We start from the raw sequence: 25,217 nt of genomic DNA on the forward strand, positions 1-25,217 counted from the left end.
GGAATGAATATATAGCATGCTATCATAGGAAAATACCTTGCTGAGTTGTCTTCATGGATAAGCATGGGAGGCTTGTCTGTCAGCTTCTGTGGGGCAAACTGGGGTGAAGGGGAGCGAGAGGTTTCCATCGCTGATGTCTGTAGGTGTTGACACTTGGAAGAGAGCTGGACTTCTGGTTGAGTGACAGTTGTATTCTCATTTAAATGCTGGCCATCTTGTGGCTGGGCACTGCTGAGCACAGAGGGGCTGTGAGAAAAGGACAGGTGAATCACACATACATCCAAGGATTCAGTAAATAGTGTTGGTAAGAACTTGTTGGGGACAGCTAGGTAGGAGTCTATGGGTGTACTCTCTGGGTCTCTATACTTCTGGGCTTGAGATTATAGACATTTAAGGCCTCTGAGTTGGGGCTCCCTTCTTAGGCTGTGCTCACGGACCACTGAAGAGGCAGGGGTAAAGGGTTACCCTGAACTTGGGGTCCCAAGCCTGACAGTGTGCTCTACTCTGCGTACATTTATTCTCAAGGTAGAGTCCTGGCTTGGTCCAGGCCCTCCTATGGAGGCTGTGGGTCTTCCTGGAAGTGGAATAATTCAGGCAATGTGGAATTGGCCTGTGGGTTCTGGTATAGTAGGTCCTGCAATGTTCTCAAACTGACTTCCTAACACTGGGCATCTGCTTGTCTAGAGGAAGATGTAATAAACACTAGGAAAAAATTCTGATTAGGATCTTCTCTCTTAGATCACTTTAAGGACTACACATTTTCCAACACCCATGCCTACTGCCACTTGTGATGTGGTACTAATCTATATCACATGCTATGTATGTTAGGCTATTTGTGGAACATATTCTACATAGAACATGAATCATTAATGACACATACATTAGATCTGGTATAGACACACATGTATATGCCAACTACATTTCTTTAATTAAAAGAAATACCTCCCCAGAAAGAATAAAAATCATGTTTTTGTGAAAACTGTCAGCTCTAAATATGTTTGGGACTATTTAATTAAAGTTATAATGTTTTTACATGGCATATGAGAAACACTTATATACACAGGGATGACCTTTCTAAGATGGACCAAGAATCAATAGTCATAAAAATCTTTAAAATTAGATATGACAAATGAGGAAAACAAGTGCTTATTTTGGAAGCAGCTATGATTTATAGAATTTCCTCTTACACTATCATTTCACATAATCATGCTTATATATTCATAGTCATGCCCATGACATACATATAGAAGTTGGTCTGGATGTATGATTATTCATGCCAAAATGTCTATAGGCTGACTAGCAAACTTGCAACAATTCAGTGTGTAGTACCTTTGCCACCATACCTCAAAACCAATCCCAAGGAGAAAACAAACCTTTTATTTATGGAAAAGAGCAATTCTCATTCTACAATTGACTTTTGATCTGGGCATTGTATTTCATATAATCATAGTATTTGGGAGGCCAAGTAGGAAGATTTCTTCTAGTTAAAAAACAGACTGGGCTACAAAGTGGACTGTCTCAAAAACAATCAGTTGACTTTTGAGGAATACAGTATATAGCCCAGGAGCAGGACACTTGCCTAATATGTGCAAGGCCCTAAGTTTGATCCATAGATTGGGGGGCACACTACCAAGAAAACTTTGCTACTGACTCAAAGCAGGACAGCATGTAGAAGTAGCAATGAAATGACATAACCTAGTTCCTGACAAGAGGAATGCAGACCCATTCCTGTTTCATATCCAGAGTACTTAAGATGCTCTTGCTTCTGCTTCTCATTACAACCTAGACATGGTACATAATATCTGGGTGCTACAGGTGAGCTGTCCCTGAGGGTGTAAGAATGGTAGAGCAGGTTGTGCCCCTCTATAATCAGCTGGAGCATATGAAGGGGCCAATCCTGCAGACCTAAAGTTTCATGACACAGGACAACAGGATATCCAAGAAGAAGTCAAGTAAGGACACGGTATCAATAGCGTAGCAGAAACAAGAGGCTTCAAACCAGACCAATGACTCTTTACAATGAACTCTTGCACGTATATATATGATTAAAGGGTTAAACTGTGTGACTCACTGTGTCACACTACAGCGTACACAACAGGACTTTTCTTTCTTTTTCTTCTTATTTTCTCTTAAATGTTATTTTACTTTATTTGGGTGGGGGGGAGTTGCAAGGGCAGAGGGTAAATATGAAGGGACAGGGAGATGAATGGGATTGAGATGCATGGTGTGAAAGACACAAAAAATAAATAAAAAGAAAGTTTAACAGCTGGACAAAGCAGCCTTACAGACTATAGCCAGGATTTCTGCATCTTCTTAGAATCCCCCATGACAGCACCCCTTACCAGCAGGAAGTAGTTTGGAAAGAACGACGCCCAAATTCCCAAATACTGTCTATAAATGTTTGTTTTCATTTAAATGGACTTGGTTATATAAAATAAATAATAAAAAAAGAAAGTTTAAAACAAGAATGTATTTCTAAAAGTAAAATTGATGTCATCACATAGATTTATCTAAGTAAATTGGGACTATAGGAATACGTGGTCATATTAAAACCACATCAGAAATGGACTGAGAGATGGCTGTATGGTTAAGAGTGCTCATACTGCTTTTCTAAAGAATCCAGGTTCTTTATGCATGGTAGCTCACAACTACCTGTAAGTACAGCTCTAAACAGATCCATTGCATCTTGGCCCCGTGGGCACTGTACTAATGTGCACACACTACACCTTCCACACCCTCACACCATATACATATACTGACACACAATTAAAGTATTTTAAAATCTTAAGGAAAAAAGTGACAACCCATTTTTGAAATCACATAGGAAAATCTGGTTCAAGAACTTATTGGAGGCTAAATGAAGACACTCTCAGATGGACTTTAAAAGGTACCTAATGGCCCCTACTACCCTATTATCTAATTGCTGAGTATATGCATTGGAGAATCAACAGGTAGAGGATTCTTGAGTGCCCAGAAGCTTCACTGAGAATCAGTCCCTACTGCTGAAACGATCCACTTGATGTGCTGTCATCTGCATGTTTGTTTGCTATCCATTTGTGTATCTATTCTTTTGTCTTATCCTACTTCTATGGCCCTCATAGTCCCATTCCTCACTTTTGCAGCTCATTTCCACCCTGAGGCTTGACTCAAGCCTGATTCTACAGCTTGATTCACAACAAAACTTCAACAGAGTTAATCAGATCACAGAGACACTTTATTGCTGATGGTACTACTTGGAAATTCCTGCCAATGAAACTGATGACAAACTTTGTGAATTTATTGTTTTCTAATAAGTGCTGGCATTGTAGAAAGGCACAAACATGTCTCTTCTGGTACAGCATGCTCACACCACCAATGGGGGAAAAGAGACAAATACTCTAGAAATCCTATTAACCTCACTATTATTTAAATTGAAATATCTGATCAATGTGATGTTTCTGCGCATGAGGAATGATGGTTTTATTTCCAGACTCCATCTGCTCACTACAGCAGCTGAGAAATCTGCTTTCAATGTTCTCAATTTCTGTTTTCTGCTCCCTGCAGCCACATCGTAGGTGCACCTGTCTCCCTACCACATGGGTCTTTAGACATGTCAGCCCTATTCCAATTTCCACTAGCATGGGACTCTGAAGTGGTCTTACAGTTTATTTCTATTTAACCTTTTCTCCACACCCAGCCTGAAGCACCTCAACAGGTGACCCAGGATCTGTTTCCTCCAGTGCCTAAAGGCAACCCATTATATATGTAAATACCAGCTGGTCAGTGGTAGCACTCGGGAGACAGGGGTAGGTGGATCTCCGAGTTCGTAGGCCTACACAGAAACTAAACAGAGAAACACTGTCTTGAAAAAAACAAAAAAGAAAATGTATGTAAATACTGTTGTTGCTGCCACTCACTTTCAGTTACTGTAAAGAATGTTACACACAGGTGTGTGTGTGTGGGGGGGGTACGTTTTAAAGATGCAAATAGCTAACTAAGTCCTTGATGAAAAAAACCTTGTGCATGGGCATTCCAACTTAATATTTTTTAAAATGCTCCAATATCACCAATTAGTACACTGTTGTTTTGCTAATAGTTTATGCTTATCTTTATCAAGGATGACGAGGTAAAATTTCTAAATCTTTTGGATTCAATAATGAGCAAACACTACAGGGTCTCCCTTTCCCATCCATTCTTGGCTTTTGGTGTCAATGACAGGACCAGGACTCTGATTCATCATTAGTTATTGCTCCATCAATGACATGGTGTCTCAGGCTTTAGTAAAATATGAGTCCCATCTAATGTGGAGTTTCACTGGAAGGCACTTCTAATCATGAATAGAATATACCAGCTTTATGTTATCTAACCAGTAAACAAGCCTGAGGAAGCTTCCTATCCTTTTAGATACAAGGTCATCACAGGCCATGGTATACCACACAGATGTGCATTAGTAATTTTTCTTGTTACTGTAATAAAATATGTGATACAATATGGGGAAAAAGCTTTCTTTGGACTTTTGGTTTCAGAGGGATTCAGTCCATCATAGCTGACTGAGGATGACTTGGTAAAGAAGTTCGATGGCAGTAGGAACATAGGAGGGAGGCTTTTTCATGTGTTAGAGGGACAATAAGCAGAGAAAGCAGGACAGAATAAGAGGCAGAAATAACCTTCAAAGGCTCATTCTCATTCCTTCCAGCTAGTTCCACAGTCATCAAAATTGTGCTATATGAGTGAGCAGTGACTGTAACATAAACCTATGGGAGACATTTCTGATTAAACCATAAATGAGTAGCTGTAAGTTATCAGAGGCACAGATGTTACAATAGAGGATTTGTGTAGAGTTCCGCTGAGCCAGCACCTAAAACAGATGCAACAGCTGGTCTGTAGATGAATGGAGCCATCCATGGTTCTCCATGACCAAAATCACCCCACAATTCCTTTCTAAGATACAATATACACAGCCCAGGCAGAATATACACAGCTCAGGCAGAATACCCTAGACTTTTGAGTTAGGAAGGACATTTACCCCCAAGAGGTTAAGTCAGCCACTATGATTACTAGGTGTCAAGGCCACCAAAAAAAACTATGGGCAATGAAAAAAACTAACAAACTTTCAAAAGATATAACACTGAATGTAGTGGTTTGAGTGAGGATGGCTCCACAGGCTCATATATTTGAATACATGGTTTTCAGCTGGTGGAACTGTTTTGGAAGGATTAGGAAATGTGACCTTGTTGAAGGAGGTATGTGACTGGGGACAGGCTTTGAGGCTTCCTAAGACCTGTGTTATTCCCATTGTGTTCTGTCTCTGACTCTTATTTGTAGCTGAAGATCTGAGTTTTGAGATGTTCTTGCTGCCTCTTAAACCATAAGCCTAATTAAACACTTTTTTTTTTTTTTGGATTTTTCGAGACAGCGTTTCTCTTTGTAACAGTCCTGGCTAGCCTGGCACTCCCTCTGCACACCAGGCCAGCCTTGAACTCACAGAGATCTGCCTGTCTCCACCTCCAGAGTGCTAGGACTAAGGCATATGCCACCACTGCTCGGTTTAAACACTTGTATAAGTTGCTTTGCTTATGGTGTTTTGTTACAATAAAAAAGTAATTAAGGCACTAAGGTACTTCCTCCTTTCATTTAAGCATGATGCAAAATTCTAACATGCCTTACACATGCTTATTATCCATAGCACACTGTCAAGAATAGCAACATGGACTGGAGAGGTGGCTAGGTGGCTAAGGCAATTGCTGTGTAAGTGTGAAGATCAGTAATCCCGCTGCTCCTATGTTAAGGTGGGAGGTAAAGGCAGAAGACTTCCTAGAAGTTTATATGTGAGTACCCTGGTATATGTAACAGTGAAACAATAAGACTCTGCTTCAAACAAGGTGGAAGGTGAGAACCAGTATCTGAGGTTTTTTTCTGACATTCACATGCATGATATGGCATATATATCCATTATAAACACAAACACACACACACACACACAATGCACGCACGCATGCATGCACGCGCATGAGTGCAATGAACAGGAACAGTTTACGTGCACCAGTACAGGAACAGTTCTACACTGTGGCCTAAGAATCACACTTGAGAACTAGCTGCCCGATTTGTTTGTAAAGTGCCCAATTAGCTCATAGAACAACTAGGGTGGAACCCAGGGTCCCTGCCTTGGAAACAGAGCCGTGTTTCTAGGAAGGGGAAATGTTAACATCCCATAAGTCCCATGTTCTTAGTTTCACATTCAAAGTTTGAATGTGGCATCCAGCATCTCCACTGGCTGGAAGTATAAACAAAAGTGATTTGGGAAAGGGGAGACATAGTCATAATTAAAGCTTAGAGGGATGTAACAGTAAGATCTTGGTGTAAAAGTCAGGAAGCTAGGAAACAGGACACCCAAGACAATTTACAGAAAAGTCTTCCAGGTGAGCCCCTGGTATTCTCCACCCTTTCCACATTCTTGATAATTTTTAGCAGTCACATAAATTCCTTGTTCAAGTACAAGTGGGAGGCTCTTCCATCAACACAGCATCTCATAACTGTAAAGTGAAGTGGGAAATGAGACAGTGGGATACAACACCAGAGTCCCAAAGAGGCAATCAATTAACCAACTGACCAATCAACAGAGGCACAGACCTCATCAAAAGCATTTAATGAGCACAGACATTTAAGAATAATGGTAGTGGTTACATTCTTAGAAATGCCAATTAATCATCAGACTTCTCAGAGCACAAGTAGCTGTAGAATAGGGACTGTCTGATTATCCTCTGACTGCCAAATTTCCAGGCAGGGAAACAAGATAGTTAAGTATCTCTTATCTATCTCAAAACTTTGGAAGAAGACATATTTGAATTTTGAATTAAAAGATTTTTTTGGACTATATTCATGCACACACACATGAAAAATGAAATACCTATGGAATGGAACTTAATTATAAAAATTACTACAATAATGCTAACTTATTCCATGCACTTATATTTATAGATATTCATTTTATATATGTGTGTGTATATATATATGTGTATATATCTGAAAGATGATTTTAGTATACTATTTTTACTGCACCTGCATTTTGATTGCAAGCTATCACAGTATAATATATAATGTTAAGTGTAGAAATTCATCTCTTTTGGCATTATGTGGGCACAGTTTCTGATTCGAGAGAATTTTAGATTTCAGGTTTGTGGACTTGGGATGATTAACCCATATTTGCCAAATGAACAAATTATGCTAATGATGACAATGAAAAGAACTACTTCTGCAAGTTCTGTTCAAACTCTTGGATCTTTCCATTTAGCAATTTTCTTTGTTTGGGGATATGGGGAAGTATCTATAAGACAGGGTCTCACTACGCAGCTAAGACCGGTCTCAAATTTGCAATATAGCCCAGGCAAGCCTGCTTGAACTGCATAAGTAGTTGAGATAGCAGATGTACACAACCATGATCAGTATTCAAACTTTTGTGTTTTGCTGGCTGTCCTTTGGGGAATACACAAGCCCAGAAGCATCCTGGCTTTGGTCATGTGTTTACTACAATGCCTCCTGGCTATAGCTTTTCTCTCCGTGCTAGCCTGTGTTTTTCATGCCATGTGGGAAAAGCAATTACTTTAGAAAACTGGATGGGTTTTATTTCTCCAATGTCTTCACAGATGGATTAAAAAGGTTTGCAGTTTCCTTGGGATTTCATTTTAACTTACAGAAACTCAAATGCCAAATAGTAATGAAGTTGATTTAGACAAAATGATAAGTCATTTGTGGTTAAATGGTTTGGAGAGAAGACAGATTGAAAGAAATTCCACTTGCAGATGATGCAAACTCAAATTAGCAGGCATGGGCTTTTAATACCATCCAGTAATTTCAAAGGGGGAGTAGGCTGGCAAATGTCTGCTGTGCAAGTATGAAAGTTAAGTTTGGGTCATCAGCATCTATGTAAAAGAAGCTGGGTGTTGTGTGTGTAACCCCAGTGCTGGAGGGAGGGTTGGAGAAAAGAGGTCCCTGAAGCTCACTGGCCAGCCAGACTAGTCATACTGATGAGCTCTAGGTTAAGTTTAGAGACTGCCTCACAAAAAGGTGGCCCAGTCTACAGAATGAGTTCCAGGACAGCTAGGGCTACACAGTGAAACCCTGCCTCAAAACAAAACAAATAAACAAACAAAAAGAAGGTAGAAAGGGATAAAGACACTAACACAGATTTTTGACTCTACACCCACACACACACACACACACACAGGGATAAAGACACTAATACAAATTTTGACTCTATACACACACACACACACACAGGGATAAAGACACTAACACAAATTTTGACTACACACACACACACACACACACACAGAGACACAGACACACAGACACAGACACACAGACACACAGACACACACACACACACACACACACACACACAACAGCAGCAGCAGCTTTGACCTGGAATTTATAATAATCTAGCATAAGCGCTACTCAAGTATCTCAGTGAACTAGCTATGATAATCTGTGGCAAGTCCTTTCTCATTTCTATGATTCCATCACTTCATACTTGATCCCCAGATTTGAGTGAGCAAGGAAATGGGCTCTGCTCATTTAGTAAGAATAAGAAGGCCAGGAAAAGTGTTGAATAGTGAAGGATGACATGCCTCTAAATCTATTTCAAAACAAGCCTCCCAAGCAATTTGGATGTCAAGAAAACATTAGGAATCTATTTTGCAAAACCTCCCCTTCCAAATTCTTTCCCATTTTTCTACCCACAATATGTAGGTATCAAAAGCTATATTCCTGGTATTTTAATCTTTGACTTTGCATGTCCCTTCCAAAGGAAATAATCATTATCTGTAAAAATGGAGACACTGAATGTTCCCTGGCACCAGGCGTAAGGAGAATCTACCTATGTCTTTCCAGTCAGACCTGAGACCTGGGCGAGACTATCTTTTCAAAATACTATCCCTTCAAAATGAAGTCTGTAGTGCTCTTCTTGGAAAAAACAACATTGCTCCAAGTAAAACAGGAAAGAAGTCAGGAAAGTTTGTTTTTAAAAACAGTTTTCCAAGCCTCGCCACACCCTTCACCACATAAACTCTTTCTGGCATTCCCATATGCATATTCATTCTCTCTCCCCATTATACTCTCTGCCTCTCCTACATTTCCTTCTTTCTTTTACATGAAGAAGGATCTCATGTGTCTCAGGTTGGTCTTAAGCTAACTATATAGCCAAAGATAACCCTGGACTTCTGATCCTCCTGTTTTCACCTCCTAAATGCTGCAATTAAGGTGTGCATAAGAATGCCCAACTTTATGCAATATCGGGGTTTGAACCCAGGGCTTCCTGGATGTTAGACAAGCACTTCACCAATTAGCGTATATCACTAGCCAAAAATTCTCCTTATATCCATCACAGTGTTTATGAAATTAACCACATTTTGTTGTTATTTCCCTTTTGACAACATTGGGATCTGTAAGTACCTATGGCCTCAGGCCTATGAGACAAAGCACTCTACCACTGCACTATAATTCCAATCTACTCTTTATTTTCACCTAAATTGCCCAGCCTGGACTTGAACTTGGATCTTCCTGCCTTAGTCTGTCTCCCAAGTAGCTGAGTTTAAAAGCTTGTTTAACACCAGGGCAAGCCACATATGATTTAAAAATCTCTAGTTTATGTCTTGCTATGCACAACAGGGATTAGCACACTAGACATTTTACTCCTTGGTTTTTCAAGTCCCTTTCATTAAATCGCTGGTGTGCAGCATGGTTTATAAACCAAGTTTTATCATAATATACTATTCTAGAACAATTTGGTTCTACTGTATGAAAATCTTCCCCAAAATACTGTAAGACCTATGAAAGAGAGATGGACAGGCTGGAACGATGGCTCAGTGGTTAAGAGAAGTTGTTGCTCTTGCAGAGGTTCCAGATTCAATTCCCAGCCCCTACATGGTACTTAACAAACATCCATAATCAGTTTCAAAGGATCTGATAGGAATACACATGGTACACATACATGCACACAGGCAAAATATTCATATAAATTTTTAAAAAATCTTAATTTTTTAAAGGACAAAAAGAGAGGCAGACAAATCTAAAACTGCACAGAATGCAACTTAAGAGACTAATGGAGGTTATAACAAGACTAGTTGGAGACCTACCATTTGAGTCAGAAAGAAGTATATCTCTAACAACTTCATCCTTCATGTAATATATCTTCTTATCTTGACATTAAAGAATCAGGAACATTCCTGAAGCCAGGATGTCATAATTCAAAAATAACTGGCCCCCATAAGCTCATAAGGAGTGGCACTATTAGCAGGTGTGACCTTGTTGAATTAGTTGATGGAGGAAATGTTTCACTGTGGGAGTGGGCTTTGAGGTCTCCCATGCTCAAACTACACCTAGTTCAGTTTACTTCCTGTTGCCTACCAATCAAGATGTAGGACTCTCAGCCACTTCTTCAACACCATGTCTGCCTGTATGCTGACATGTCCTGTCATGATGATAATGAACTAAATATCTGAAGCTATCAGCCAGCCCCAGTTAAATGTTTTCTTTCATAAGAGCTGCTGTGGTCATGGTGTTTATTCACAGCAATAGAAACCCTAAGACAGAGTCTTTTTTGCTTATTTCTGGTATACTGGGAAACTATGTGAAGGAAACAGATCATGGTTACTTGGTGTCAACCATAGAGGTAGTGGCTAAAGATCATAGCAATCAGATCAAGCTGAACCCCTGTACTGCTCTTCCAATTTTTGTTTCATTGTTTGACATAGCATCTCATATAGCTCAATCTGGCTTTGAACTCAGTGTCCTCTTATCTTAGCAACAACAAATGCTAGAATCAAAAACATTTCTGAAGTCCTCAGTATAGCCATTTCTTTTAGACTAAGAGCATTTTTTAGACTAAGAGCATTTTAGACACTTTTTAGACTAAGAGCATTAAAGAGTGCATGGGACATGGCACTCTCCTCTAAAACTTGAACACTCCAATCTCCTACAAAAGGTCTGGAAGCCCTACCAGAAGCAAGCAACCTTCTTTAAGCTAGGGTTTCCTCCTACAATAAAACATAACACATCAGTCTGAAAACTTGGTCTGTTTTCATCCTTAGTCTTTGTCTTCTTTGCAATGCAATCTGCAATGCAGATTATTTCAGAATCAACAGAACTGTGGGTGGTTGCATATAATGATATAAAAGAGCAATAATATACCACCAACGAACACTTAGTTCCTAGAAACTTGTGGCCACCAAAATACAGAACTGGTAGGTAGCACAGAATGACCAAGTGTGGGCCAAATGAAGAGGATTCAACTTATGTGTTACAGAAATAATCTAACCCTAACCAACAGTAAATGTTTGAAAGTATACACCATACTCCATGGATGTATTGTAACCTAAATGACAATGATTAAGAAAAGCCCCCTTTTAATAGGAATATGAACAGTAATGAACAAAAAGAAAAAATGGCCAATAAATATATAAAATGATTGTCTTTTCCCAGTTTCCAAAACACATGTTTAAAGGGGAAGTTACGTAAACCACAGAATTCTAAAATTAATGTTTAATATTGGCAAAGTTGTGAGAGGAACAGGACTTCCTAGCCTGCTTGTGAGTAAAGCACAAACAGCAAGGATACACTTCATAGGTCTATAAGGTGATACTTCCTAAATATGTATCTACCATGTTTTAAGATAACCCACATGGAAATGTATGATTCTCTCAGGAAATATACTTACTAAAGTATTATTTGTAACTGTGAATGGCTAGAAACAGCTTTAAATGTCTACAGTATCAGACAGATTTCTTACATCTTATAACACAAGGCATAATACATATAAAAGGTTTTTGTATTTTTTAAAAGTCAGTTTACATACACTATGTAGAGAATGACTGTATATGTAAAATATAGATTTGTATTGAAACAAGACTTCAAAACAAACACATTTCCATGTTCTGTAGTGGAATCATTGGGTGAGGGGATTAAGGATGGTTTTAAATTTAAAAAAATTACATTAATATGAGAGCTACCTCCCCCAACCCCATGAGACTTTATTGTTTAAAGGGGAGGTGTGTGTAAATAATTAAATAGATCCAGAATCTCTTTGGACACCCAGTGATGCCTTCCAATGATCTGACAGCTAAGTTGCTCTAGCAGAAACCAGCTAAAACCTCTAGTGTCCAAGGATAGGGAAAAATGGGTAGCTCAAAGTAGACATAAAATGCCAGCTTCTTCCTATGGCTCCCCAAACATGATGATCACATACATAAACACATAGATAAACACACACACACATACACACACACACACACACACACACACACACACACACACACACACTAGTAAAGAGCCATACAAAAGTATTCTAAAAGGCCACATAAATTATTGCCTTCCCCAACCTCCAGCATCTATGAGTTAGACTTCGGGGGAGTGGCCAGCCTTTGTAAAGCATGCAGCAGTTAATAGGCATTTACTAAGTCATTTGTCACTGCAGCTGAGTAGAAGTCTTCTACAAGTCATTTGGTTAACACATACTGTGATTATTTTCAGAACGTTGAGAAAATGCCCTTGTGCATGCTTGCATGAATGAGAATGCCCCTGCAAAGTTTCTCCTTAAGACAGAGTTAGGTATGTGTGTGCGTATATGTATGCATAAGAATGATTTTTTCCTACTATATAATAAAGTATATAGACATGTCCCCTTTTCTGCCAAAAATGCAGTATTTTCCTATTGCATCATCAAATACACACACACACACACACTCACGCACATGCACACACACGCATGCCTGCTGCTTAGAAAATATGCCAAGCATTCATCAAATGTGTATTGGTATTTTTATGCTTAAAATTATTTTCCATTCATTTTTATAAATGCAGTTGGTAGGCAACAAGCTGTTTAGTTACAATGCTATTACATTTTATAAAGCCTTTCCTTAAATTGCTTTTTCTTTTTCTTTCTTTCTTTCTTTCCTTCTTTCTTTCTTTCTTTTTTTTTTTTTTTTTTTTTTTTTTTTTTTTTTGCCTCTGCATTGGCACAATCAATGACTAAATGTGTGATTCAAGATGACACCTACTCCCATGAGTCAGTGGATACAGACTCAGATAGTGTGCGTATGTGTGTTCAGAGATAGCTATGCAGCAATTTCCTTGTGAAAATGGCATTCCTTCCACACATATGAAAGCTTCCTTGCCTGTAGCAAAGGCAATTCATCATTTTTAGCAACATGGCCAAAAACAATAACCTGCATTTTTAATCACAATATAAGAGGCAGAATAGAAAATGCAAGCACATGCATGACAACACATTTATAGAAAGAACATTATCATAATCAAGATAAACAACAAATTATAAGAACTAAAAATGTTAAAAGCCATAGAGATTCCATTTTCTCCTTGTAGGTATTTTTTCACTGCAGTTAGCAAGCTATATGAATATACCCATGAACTGTTCAAATGACCACGCATGCACACCTGGTTTTTGACCCACCCACCCACCCCCATTTAGATGTGGCTAACTCACCATTTTCTTTCAGTGTCTACACTCAGTGTCTTGGGAGTGAGAGTGCCTGCATCTTATAGCTACTGAAGAAGAAACGGCAATGCAGACAGGTCTTCACAGATTCTGGCATCCTAGTGCTAGCATACTCGGGTCACCCATGTGCAGAACTCACACAGAGCAATTTTTCTACACAGCAAGGGCTGTCAGACCCACCAGTAAGGACAACAGCTTTCAATTCCAATGTGCTTTCAGCCAGCTGTAAAAACCAAAGCTGCAAAAACTGCATGTATTCTTAGACATGCATGCAGTCCCCTCCCACATGTGTGCATGCTTGCAGAGCTCCAGACAGAATCTGCACCCTGATTTGCATGATTTTTCATTTTAGAAAGAACAATAAACAATGAGAATGTTTGCAGATCTTGCCAGATCAGCCATTGTGAGCTGACAAACAACCTGCCCTTTAAGACAGTAGAACAAAAGAAGCATTGGAAACTATCCCCCTCCCCCAAATAGCACAAGTGTTTTTAAAACATCTTATCCTTTAGGGATAAGATGCCCTGAGAAGGAGCGCTAGGATCTCTTACCTGCATCCCTGCTCGCTGCTGTAGACTGTGGCTCACTCAGTCTGCAAAGGCAGCTAAGTGCTTCAGGGACCCACAGCCCGCCTCTGCCACTGCAGAATCCTGCTGCCTACAACATCGAGGAGTCACGAAAGGCAACTGCTGGAATATCAGAGCCTCCTGCCTTATGATGTACAAGTTTATGCAGGCTCTGTTAACTCCAGGACCCAGTATATCTCACCTCGGGGAATGTTCCTAACACTTTCCATGATTAAGCTGTAAGAGTCTTCTCTTTTTAAAATCCCTATCAGGCATGGAGGGAGGTCCTTTTTTTTTTTTCAAAAATGGAAAACATAGAAGAATCTACTGCAAAGATATTATTCATGAATTCCACTTATGAACTCTCAGCAATGCTATCACAGGCAATACATGGTCTAACACTACAACAACAATGGAGTTAAAGATGACATTCAATAGCCCATTTTATGTCTGTGGATATTCTTACACTGATTACACACTCATTAGGAATGTAATCCATCAACTAACAAACCAAGTGTTTCAGAACTTTTCCTGTGTGCAAGGGCACTGGGGCAAGAAGACAAAGCAACCAGGCTGACCCTGACTCACCCAATTCATCACATCACAATGACTTGAATTTAAAGACCCTGTGCCCCACCTCCACTCTGACCACAGCCACCACCCCCAACCTCAGTGCTATGGTCCTCAACAGAAATTTCCTCCCTCACAGCTCCTTCCCACCTAGACAACAGCCAACCTCTGAGTTCTGGGCTTAGCCACCAGGGCTTTCTCTTTCAAACTTCTTTCCATAAATGTACAATATTTGTTTCAGACCCCTGTTCATTTCACCAAGGAACATGTTATTATTCAGCCTGAATGTAGGACACTATTGATATGTTATCATTATACCCATTAAGCATTTACTTTTTTATTAGCATATACTTGCTTTTACAGCATTATGGGTTTCATTCTTACATTTTCATATATTTAAATCATACAATTTGCTCATACCCACACTCTATTACCTTCCTTCGCCCCCTTCTTATCCTTCCTCATCCCAAATACTAACCTTTCTACTACTTTCATATTATATGCCTATACATATGTATATGTGTTTAATTTAGATTTCACAAGAGAAAACATGTTTGTTCTGATTTAGCTCATTGTACTTAACACAGTGATCTCCAGTTTCATCTATTGCCCTACAAATGACAATTTCATTTTTCTTTGTGGCCAAATGAAACACACACAGACACATGCCACCCTACATTTTCCCTTACTCTTCTGTTGATGGGACACCTAGGCCAATTTAGTAACTTGGTTATTGTGAAAAGTGCTTCAGCGAACACTGATGTGCAGGTGTCTCTGGGGTATACTAACTTGGATTCCACTAATGTTTAAATCTGAGAGAAAGGGTTAAGCCTGGGTAGCCTGACACAAACACAGTGAGGAACTGAACATGTAGTTTTGATTGCAAAGCTAATACTCTTTCCAGTGTTTTTTCATGTCCATATACTATTTATCAAATATATATCAATGTCACCTCCCTGCCACTTACCATCCCTAAGTTCCTCTCCAAGACGAAAAAAAATTAATCATAGAAAATTTAAATAAAATGAAGGAGTTCTCATACAACACACTCAGTTTTCTCTATTATTAAACTTGAGATTTGAACGGTACAGTGTAGTATCATTGAATCATAAAGTGTCTCTCATAGTCCTATGTCTTAAAGGCTTGGTGCCTTAAAGGCCACTTCTGTGAAATCGAAGAACCTTTAGGTGGTAGGGTCAAGAGGGAGGAAGTTAGGTCACTAAGAATATATACTTGAAGGGGACTGTAGTTTATCAGTCCCCTCTTCCTCCCTCCTGCTCTGCTTCTCCACTACCATGAGATAAATGGTTTCTTCTACCATGTGCTCCTTCCATGATGTGCTGCTTTATCACAGGCCTAAAACCAATGTAACCAACTTCAGACTAAAACAATAAGCCAAAACAACCGTTCTCCTTTATAAGTTGAACATCTTCAATATTTTGTTGTAGGGGTAGAAACAGTCTAATATAATTTACCCCAGCTAATGAATCAATATTTGTACATTTTGAGACTGATATACTACCTACTGCACTAACAGGGCACTTCAATATTAGTACATCAACATTAACTAAAGGTCATATATCATTCTAATACTAAAGGTCATATATCATTCTAATACTATTATATTTTATACTCATACATTATTTGATATTTTAATATTATTTATTTGATATTTTATATTATTTATTGTTCCTTTCCTGGCCTAGGATCCCAGCCAGGTGCCACATTGTATTGAGTGGTTATTTTTTTTAAGCTTCTTTCACTGTGACTGCTACAAAACTGAAAGCTTGTCCCTCCCCTCAAATGTATATATTAAAAGCACAACTAAGTCAGACATGGAGATAATGTTCCTATACTCTCAGAATTTGGGATGAAGGTGTTGTGTAACAGCTTACTGGTAAAAACCTATCATCTTGGAAGGATACTCTTTAAGACACAGAATAGAAAAGGAGGGGGGAGCAAAACAGAATGTTCTAAGGGGAAGTGAAACTCTCCATCCTGTAGGGAAGCTTGTAAAACAGGATGCAAAAAACTCATTAGCTTCAGAAAGTCCCTGGAACGAACCACACTTGTGGGGCTCTTCCCACCCCAAGAGTATACAAGCAGTAAAGACTGCTGAGAAGATTCAGACAAGAAGCAGAGAGCAGTTGAGCTGCCTAGAAAACTCTGACGACAAAAAAAAAACAAACAAACAAACAAAAAAAACAAAAAACAAACAAAAAAAAACTTAGCTGCCTAGAAGCTCATTCTAAGAAAACTTACTGTGAAAGGACACTTTTCAAATTGTTGCCTGTAAGTTGTAGTGTCTCCAGGTTTCCAGCTTTTATGAGTTGTCACCCATGCTGGGGTGGGCTTTGATGATGCAGCTGTTTTTGAGTCCTTTCTGCTCCTATAAATAACCTCTCACCCATATTTCTGAAAAGCTCACTGGTTCACCAAGTTGAACTTTGGCACTATCTGTACTTTAGCCTGTCATCAGATCCCATCTGGTTTGAGTAGACAGACATTTGATCACAATTCTCAAGGAACAGTGTCACGTAGCAGAGAGTGAGGCAGGAAGATAATGAGTTCATAGGTAAGCTGAGCTACAGCTAAGCCATTTCTCAAAAAACAAACCAACCAACCAACAAACACACAACCCAACTGACCTTAACCCTTTAAGAACTAGGAGGTAGAGTGGTAGAGTATATGGGAATAAATCGTTAGAATGAATATTTCACTAATGAAATTAGTATCTTTATGTGGGGGCACAAGGAAAAGACTTTCATCTTTGAGCCAGAAAATGAGGCTTCAGCAGACACCAAATCTGCTAGAGCCTTAACCTTGGACTTCAGCCTCCAGAATGGTTAGAAATATCTGGTAGTGCCAGGCATGGTGGTGAACCTATTTAATCCTGGCACTCAGGAGGCAAAGGCAGGATGATGTCTGTGAGTGGGGTCAATTTGGCCTACACAGTGAAACCATGTAACAAACAACAACAGAAATACCTGATAGTAGAACCTGTTGGAGCCAGTGTGTGAATGGAAGTTAAGTCACTGGAGTATGTACCCTTGAAGGGGCTATCTTGTCCAAAGTCCACCCTTTCCTTCCCTTTTGTCTTATCAGATGCTATGAGGTGAACAGTTTGATCATCTAGACTAAGATATTTTGTTCCAACAGCCTGAATAGAGTAGGAAGGATAGATAATTAGACTCCCCTTTGTTTTAGCATTCTTGATACCTCTGAGGAGAATTTTTCAGGCATCTGTAACATGTTCTTCATTTGATTCCCCCCTTTTTATAGTTAGTTTGGGTCTATGAATTTAGTATAAGGACTAGAGAGGTGAAGTAACACTTGTCTTCGTCACACAAAGAAAGGCTACTAGCATGTTTTATCTCTATGGTATGAATCCAATCATGGTGGTGTAGTTGGTGAATGTAAGCTTTCTCCATACTCTTCAGCCTGCATTCTTCTGTAGGAAGTTGCCATCACTGAAAGCCTAGAGTTATGTTCTACCTCCTTAAGGGTAATTATACTCAACTTTCTCATTGCTGCAACAAAATATCTGAAAAAGACAACTTAAAGGATCAATGATTTATTTTGGTTATGGTTCCAAATATTCAATCCAAGATCACTTGATTTCATTGCTTTGAGCCTGAGTGAGGCAAGATATCATAGTGGTCAACTGAGGTGAGGTAAAAATATCACAGCATCTCTAGTAACCACAGTGATATCACTACATAGCATTGAGGGAGCAGAAAAGAGGATGGAGGCTTAGAATAAGATAGCCAAGGGCCCACTCAAGTGGCCCATTTCCTCCATTCATACCCCAGCTCCAAAAGGTTCTACCACCTCCCAGTACTCTATTCAGTTGGTCAGAGCTCTCATGATCTAGACACTTCCCAGAAGCCATCAGCTTAATGCCTTTAGCACAGGGACTTCAAGGAACACATTAGAATAAAATCATAATAGCAGCGTGTACATGGATTTTGTATGATAGACTTGTCTATTGCCCACATATTATTTACTCATTCATTTTTATAAACACAATGGATTTATTGTACCTTTTGGCTGACATCTACCACTACTTTATTTGTTGATTTAAATGTTCCAGCTCTGTTCATTGTAGGCTTCAGAGGTGTGTGTGTGTATACATACATACATACATATATATTATTGTGAGTTCTGGGTTTATTCCTATGTGTGTTTGATCTTGTCCTTCATTTCCAATCTCTTCCAGGCTGGCCACTCTTTTGATATTCACTGACTAGTCTTCAATGTGGCCCTGGCCCTTTCTATGGGATCAAGATTTGTATGTGTGGCCATAATTTAGAAATGTATAATCAATCATATTTCCCCTTGCATTTGTAGATGCTTGAATTGTTAGTATTAGATAAACATCATAGTATCAATTCACACAGCTGTAAATATTATATAGGAAGACAGGTTTTATGGACGAGATAAATGAACAGATGTTCTCAAACTAGCATCATTGTACAATCTACAGCTATTGTTAATTTTTAATTAAATAATCTAGAACACATTTTAAAAGAATTCTAGACTCTTAGGTAATTTTTTTACACCATAAACAATATTATTTCTTAGGTTAAGAAGAAAAAAGACTGAGGAAAAAGTTGTGACCATTTTATTGTCTTCCCCACCCCCATTTTACTTGACAACTCGTGTGTGTGTGTGTGTGTGTGTGTGTGTGTGTACATGCATACATACTAACTTGTAGGAGTAGGTTCTTTCCTTTAACCGTGTAGATCCTGGGAGCCAAACTGAGTCACCAAGTTTGGCATCAAGTGCCTTTACACACTGAGCTATCTCCCATTTTTTTTAAAGTAGAATATTTGTACTATTTTTTGAGAACTTTATACATGCCAACAATATATGTTAATCTATATTCACCTTCCATTTCCCTACTCTAAACTTCTCACAGATCTATTTCCACTCCATTCTATACTCCTAGCTTCATGTCAATGGATAGCCTCGCATTCATGAATGTTGACCTGGCTGATTTTACATGACAACTTGAAATAGGTATAGTCAACAGAGAAAGGAAGGAACCTCAGTTGAGGAAATGCCTCCATGAGAACCAGCTGTAAGGCATTTCCTTAATTGGGGATTGATGGGGGAGGGCCAAGCCCCTTATGGGTGGTGCCATTCCTGGGCTGGTGGTCATAGGTTCTATAAGAAAACAAGCTGAGCAAGCCATGGGGAGCTGGCCTCTGCATCGGTTTCTGCCCTGTTTGAGTTCTTGTGCTGATTTCCTTTACTTATGAACAGCAGTATGAAAATGAAAGCTGAATAAACCCTTTTCATCCCCAACTTGCATTTTGGTTATGGTAATTCATCGAAGCAATAGAAACTCTTAAGACAGATGTATAGGCAGCACAAATCAGAACTGGTAGGGTATTAAAAAAGGAGACACAAATGAGTTCTTAAAGGAGACCCATTGTGAAATATTTCTAAAGAGAAAGCGCTTATGAAATAGAGGTTTATAATCTGAGTTTCCATATACCCACACCTCTTCCAGTAAGGCATAATTAGCATGACTTATAAAATGCTCAAACTCTTTCAGAGACTATACTGGATTAACAGTGTTAAGATCTTTAAAAGTCCTCTTGACAAACTGCAAATGAATCTGCATTTATATTTTGAGAGAGGGTCACACTCTACCTCCCAGGTTGGCTTTGAACTCATTATCTTCCTGCTTCTCAAGTGCTGGGCTTTTAGTTATGTTCTACACACTAAGATCCAAATTTTTTATTGGTCAACATAAAACACCTGTACCCTTCAAATTCCAGAAATTAAAAAAAAATAGGCAGGGGATATAACTCATGGGTAGAACATTTGTTTAGCATGGGCAACATCTGAGTTAGATCTCTGGCACCACCAAAAACAAAGAAAAACCAACATCATGTGGTGGTTTGAATAAAAATGGACCCCATAAACCCACAGGGAGTGGCATTATTAGGAGGTGTGACCTTGTTGGAAGAGGTGTGCCACTGGGAGCAGGCTTTGAGGTCTCAGATGCTCAAGCCACACTCAGTGTGGCATTCTCGTCCTGCTACCTGTGGATCCAGATATAGAGCTCTCAGCCCCTTCTCTAGCACCATGCTTGCCTGTGTGTTGCCATGTTCCCCACCATGCTCGTAATATGACAGCCCTCTGAATTATAAGCTAGTCCCTTTATAAGAGTTGCTGTGGTCATGGTGTCTCTTCACTGCAATGAAATTCTAAGAAAGACAGAACCAAGGACAGGGGGTATTGATGTGATAGCTCTGACTGTGCTTTTGTCTGGAGGAATGTGGACTTTGAGACTGTGAGTTAGAAAAGCAGTTGAACACTTTAAGTAGGGCTTACTGGGCCATTCTGCTAAGAACACAGAAGACAGTGATGCTAAAGGTGAGTTGAACTGTGAGAGTCTGGCTCCAGAGGTTTCAGAGGAGAAGACTGTTAATATGTGGCCTAGAGATTGTTCTTGTGATATTTTGGTAAAGAATGTGGCTTTTTGCTCTTTAGCCTGAGACTAAAGTGAAGACTTGAATTAGTTGTGTTGGCACAGGAAATTTCAAAACAGCCTAGTATAGACTCTGTTGTGGTTATTAGTGGCCACTCTTATGAAGATCTATAATTAAAAGGAGCAATCTGAGCAAGGAAGAATCTAAAATGTACAGTTTGGGGAGAAAAGATGTACCAGGAAGTGTGTTCAAGGAGATAAACAGATTAAAGAAAACCCTGATGTTAAATGGAATAAAGGGAGTGGTGACTTCAGCACAAGACCCCATCCTGCTAAACTTCCAACTTGTGAAAAGGAGTTAAAGAAAAGCTTGGGGTCAGGTGTGATGGTGAATGCCTTTAATCCCAGGACTCCAGGAGGCAGATGGTGCAGAGGTGCAGAGGTGCAGAGGGGCAGAGGGGCAGAGGGGCAGAGGGGCAGAGAGGCAGAGGCAGGTGGATCTCTAAAGAATCTGGTTTACAGAGCTGAGTTCCAGGACAGCCAAGCTCAGGCAGTGAAGGAAACCACTGAAAACATACATAAAGGTAATGGAGATGTAACTTAATGAGGGAGAGCATGTTCTGGTTCTGCAAGCAGCAGAACTTGGCAGCTTCATCTATGTGGTTCTGGCTTTAGAGTTAAGGATAGAAGAAAGGGATTATAGAATCTCCCTCCATAGCTCCTGAGATCAGGCATGTGGTAGGGGAGTCCAGAAATCATTTTTTGAACCTGTGAAGGTGAAACTTGGATTGCCTTGGAGACCCCAAGATGCTGGAGATGCCAAAGTTGAGGGATACCTGTGAAGGAAAGCTACAGAGTGCTGTCATCAAGAAATAATAGCTGCTAACAACAAGAAAAAATACCCTGAAATTTATAACATATAGTACTCTTAAATCTGTATCAAAGTATTTCAGGCAAAGCCTGCTGGCAATGCATGCTGCAATAGCATGTGCAATGAAATGTGTACTTTGCTTTGTGTTTAGAACCAAGGCTACAGTAAAGTCTTGAATGAGCTACCAACACCATCAACATGAGCACTGCCAGAAACACTTCAGATTCATTACTTGAGTTTTAATGTAATTCTTATATGTTCAGAAATCTTTCATTCTTATCAAGTTAATCTTATCAATTAATTAAGTGATACACCCTGAGATTATGATCCATAGTTTAAGAAGCTGGGATTTAAGGTAAACTCCCAAACAAACAACAGCCAAGATGCCCCCCAACCCCATCCCAAGTATGTACCTACAAAGCCTATTCAAGGGAAGTCAGGATTTCCAATTCCTGTAGCTGTCTTATGAGGTGGTTTAACCTCAACAGGACTTTGCTTTCCCAAGGATAAGCCACAGATCCAATGGTTTCATAGCTCCAATATACAGGTGCTAGCATAAAGAGAAAGCAGCAAAGTAAAAACTCAGTCAAGCTTCCTTGCCTATAATCACAAGAGGCTGCTTGCTTCTAGAGCCTACATTTCAGTGCTCTGAAAAGCAAATGATGCTGAAATAAGTCTGCAGTAGAGAGAAGTAGAATGAAAAACATGGTAACTGATCCAGGATCGTTGCTGGCAATTAGCTGCATAGCTCATTTGCCCTTCTCCTTGCTCTTTTCTGGGACAACATTCAGTTGTTCCCTGGTTTTACAAGGCTTGCTATATGAGAACCTGTGCTCATATTATTACCACAGTCAACAATGATCAATGTACTCCTATATGCTGCTTGTTCTGTAGATTGGAGCCACAGAGCCAATATTCACAATTGAAAGATGGGTGTGCTTATAAAACTAACACAGAGTAATTCTATACCTTTGAGGAAGGAGTTTGACCTCATGCATTAACATTAGGAAAGTCAAGGACACAGGTACAAAACAGGGTTCCATAGGAGGGCCCTTTAGAAGAAACAGGAACCAAAGACCTGGTTCTAGAATCAAAGTGTCTCAAGTCAATGGCAAACTGAAAGAAGCTATGAAAAAGAAGGGGAGCCCATGATGTTGCTGCCAGTGACTCTGCTAATGAGTATTGCTGACTTAACTTAATGCTGACTTAGAGTTGCACAGCACTTCCAATGGGTTCCTGTACCACCTCTGTGACAGAACACAATGAAGCAGTGCAGATGGGGGAGAAATCAGAAGGCAGCCAAGTACAGTGACTCATATGTTTGAGAGCTTGGGGCAGGAGACTGCCTCAAGTTCAAGACCAGTCTCATCCATATTGCAAATGAAGATATTGTGATATCAATGACTGACAACTTGACAGGACCTAGACACGCCTAGAAGACACTTCTTTGAGCACATCTAAAAGAGTGAAAAAAACCAGTCCATGTATGGGCAGCACCATCCCATGGACTGAATAAAAGGAGAAAGTGAGCTAAGCGCCAACATTCATTTCTCCTGGTTCCTGACTATGGATGCAAAGTGAGCAGTTGTCTCACACTATTGCTGTCATGACTTTACCACTATGGAAGACAGTACCCAATAACAATGAGCCAAAATACACCCTTCTTTAAGTTGCTTTGTCAAATAGTTTGTCATAGTAATGAGAACAGAAACTAATAATAGACATAAAAACAAATTATGGCCCAGTGTAATGGCACATGCCATTAATCCCATCACTCAGAAGGCAGCCTCAGACAGATCTCAGTGAGTTACAATCCAGCCTGTTCTACATAGTGACTTCTAGGTCAGCCAGGGCTACATGGAGAGACCCTGTCTCCAAAAACAAAATCACTCTGGTGGTGGTGGTAGTAGTGGTGGTGCACACCTTTAATCCCAGTACTTGGTAGGCAGAGACGTGTGGATCTGTGAGTTTGAGGCCAGCCTGGTCTACAGAGCTAGTTCCAGGACAACCAGAGCTGTTACACAGAAAAACCCTGTATCAACACACACACACACACCCAAATAACCTCAAAACAAAACAACAACAAAACAAAAACCAACCAAACAAACAGTCTTGTGCCTCTCTTTTTCTGGCAATTTCTGTTTTTCAGTTCTGGGACGATGGTCCTGTGTTTGCATATACAGAAAGAGTGCTTCAGTTCTGGACTTTGCAAGGCCTGTGAAATAGAAAGCTCTGCCCATATCATTGTCCACCCTCAACTCCCAATCCCTCCACTTCTAAGCTCAAGTTTCCCCTTCTTAGTCTGATCCACCCAGCACTGGATGCATAATTACCTAGCACAGTCCTTTAGAAAGGCAGGCTACAATTGCTGGACAGCTAATTGAAGGCCAGGGACAATAAACATCTGCCCTAAAGTCATGAACATAGGGTAGAGCTCTGCAGTAATCAATCTCTGTTCCTTCCGAAATTCACTTGGCAGAAGCTGGTTTTCTAAAGAGGAAATTGGTCTTCACAATAATTTTTACACTCCAAGTTCCTTCTCAGAGAAAATACCCAAGTGGTGTCTATTGGGTATATGTTGCTGGTTAATGTATTTTATATTAGAGCAAAATTTCTCTAAAGAATTCTCTTCCACATGAATTCAGTTTTGTAGCTCTACTGAGAGTAAGAACACACTCTTGTTCTTTCCTTCCCCTCATTCCAATAAAACATAATCTTGAGGTCAGTGGCAAACCAACTGTGGTGGTCAACCCAATACCTCATCTCGGCCCCAATTCCTAGAGTGTCCCAGGATATAATATTTTTACTGAAGGAACTCAAATGTGAGGATCAACAATCAAAAGTGATATATGTTAATTTTCTTACAGAGTTTGATATGATTGTGGAAAACAGGTCAGTTCCATGATTTCTTCTGAGACATGTATGTCTTCTTGACTCTGGATCAAGTGCAGACAGTAAAGCCCGTTTCACTTATTAGCATTTAACTAAAATCCTTAGCAAAATTTCAACACAGAGCATGTACTACCATGGACTCAAAGAAGGCTGAGCAGGAAACCATCCCCTCATCTACCAACCCAAACATCTGTCTACCCATCTATCCTTCCATCTGTCTATTCATTTATCCATTTATCATCCATGCACCTAACCATTCATCAGTCTATCCATTCTTCTATATACCATTCTTCCTTCCATCCATCCACTCAATTTTCCATCTATTTGCTCATTTATCCATATAAACAACCATTTATCTAACTGAGAGGCTGAGAGTTACACAGA

The 25,217-nt window shown here is 39.7% G+C and overlaps 1 protein-coding gene across 2 annotated transcripts in view; it reads right to left on the minus strand.

Moving 5' to 3' along the window:
- The window catches only part of Shroom2 (shroom family member 2), a 140,423-nt gene that overhangs the window by 15,583 nt on the left and 99,623 nt on the right, over positions 1 to 25,217 (minus strand). For both annotated transcript variants that reach the window (XM_051178711.1, XM_051178712.1), the window contains exon 6: positions 37 to 246. In XM_051178711.1, coding sequence (XP_051034668.1) covers positions 37 to 246 — 210 coding nt within the window. The remainder of the gene's footprint in view (positions 1 to 36; positions 247 to 25,217) is intronic.

Source organism: Phodopus roborovskii, unplaced genomic scaffold, assembly GCF_943737965.1.
Source record: "Phodopus roborovskii unplaced genomic scaffold, PHOROB, whole genome shotgun sequence".
Classification (NCBI taxonomy): domain Eukaryota; kingdom Metazoa; phylum Chordata; class Mammalia; order Rodentia; family Cricetidae; genus Phodopus; species Phodopus roborovskii.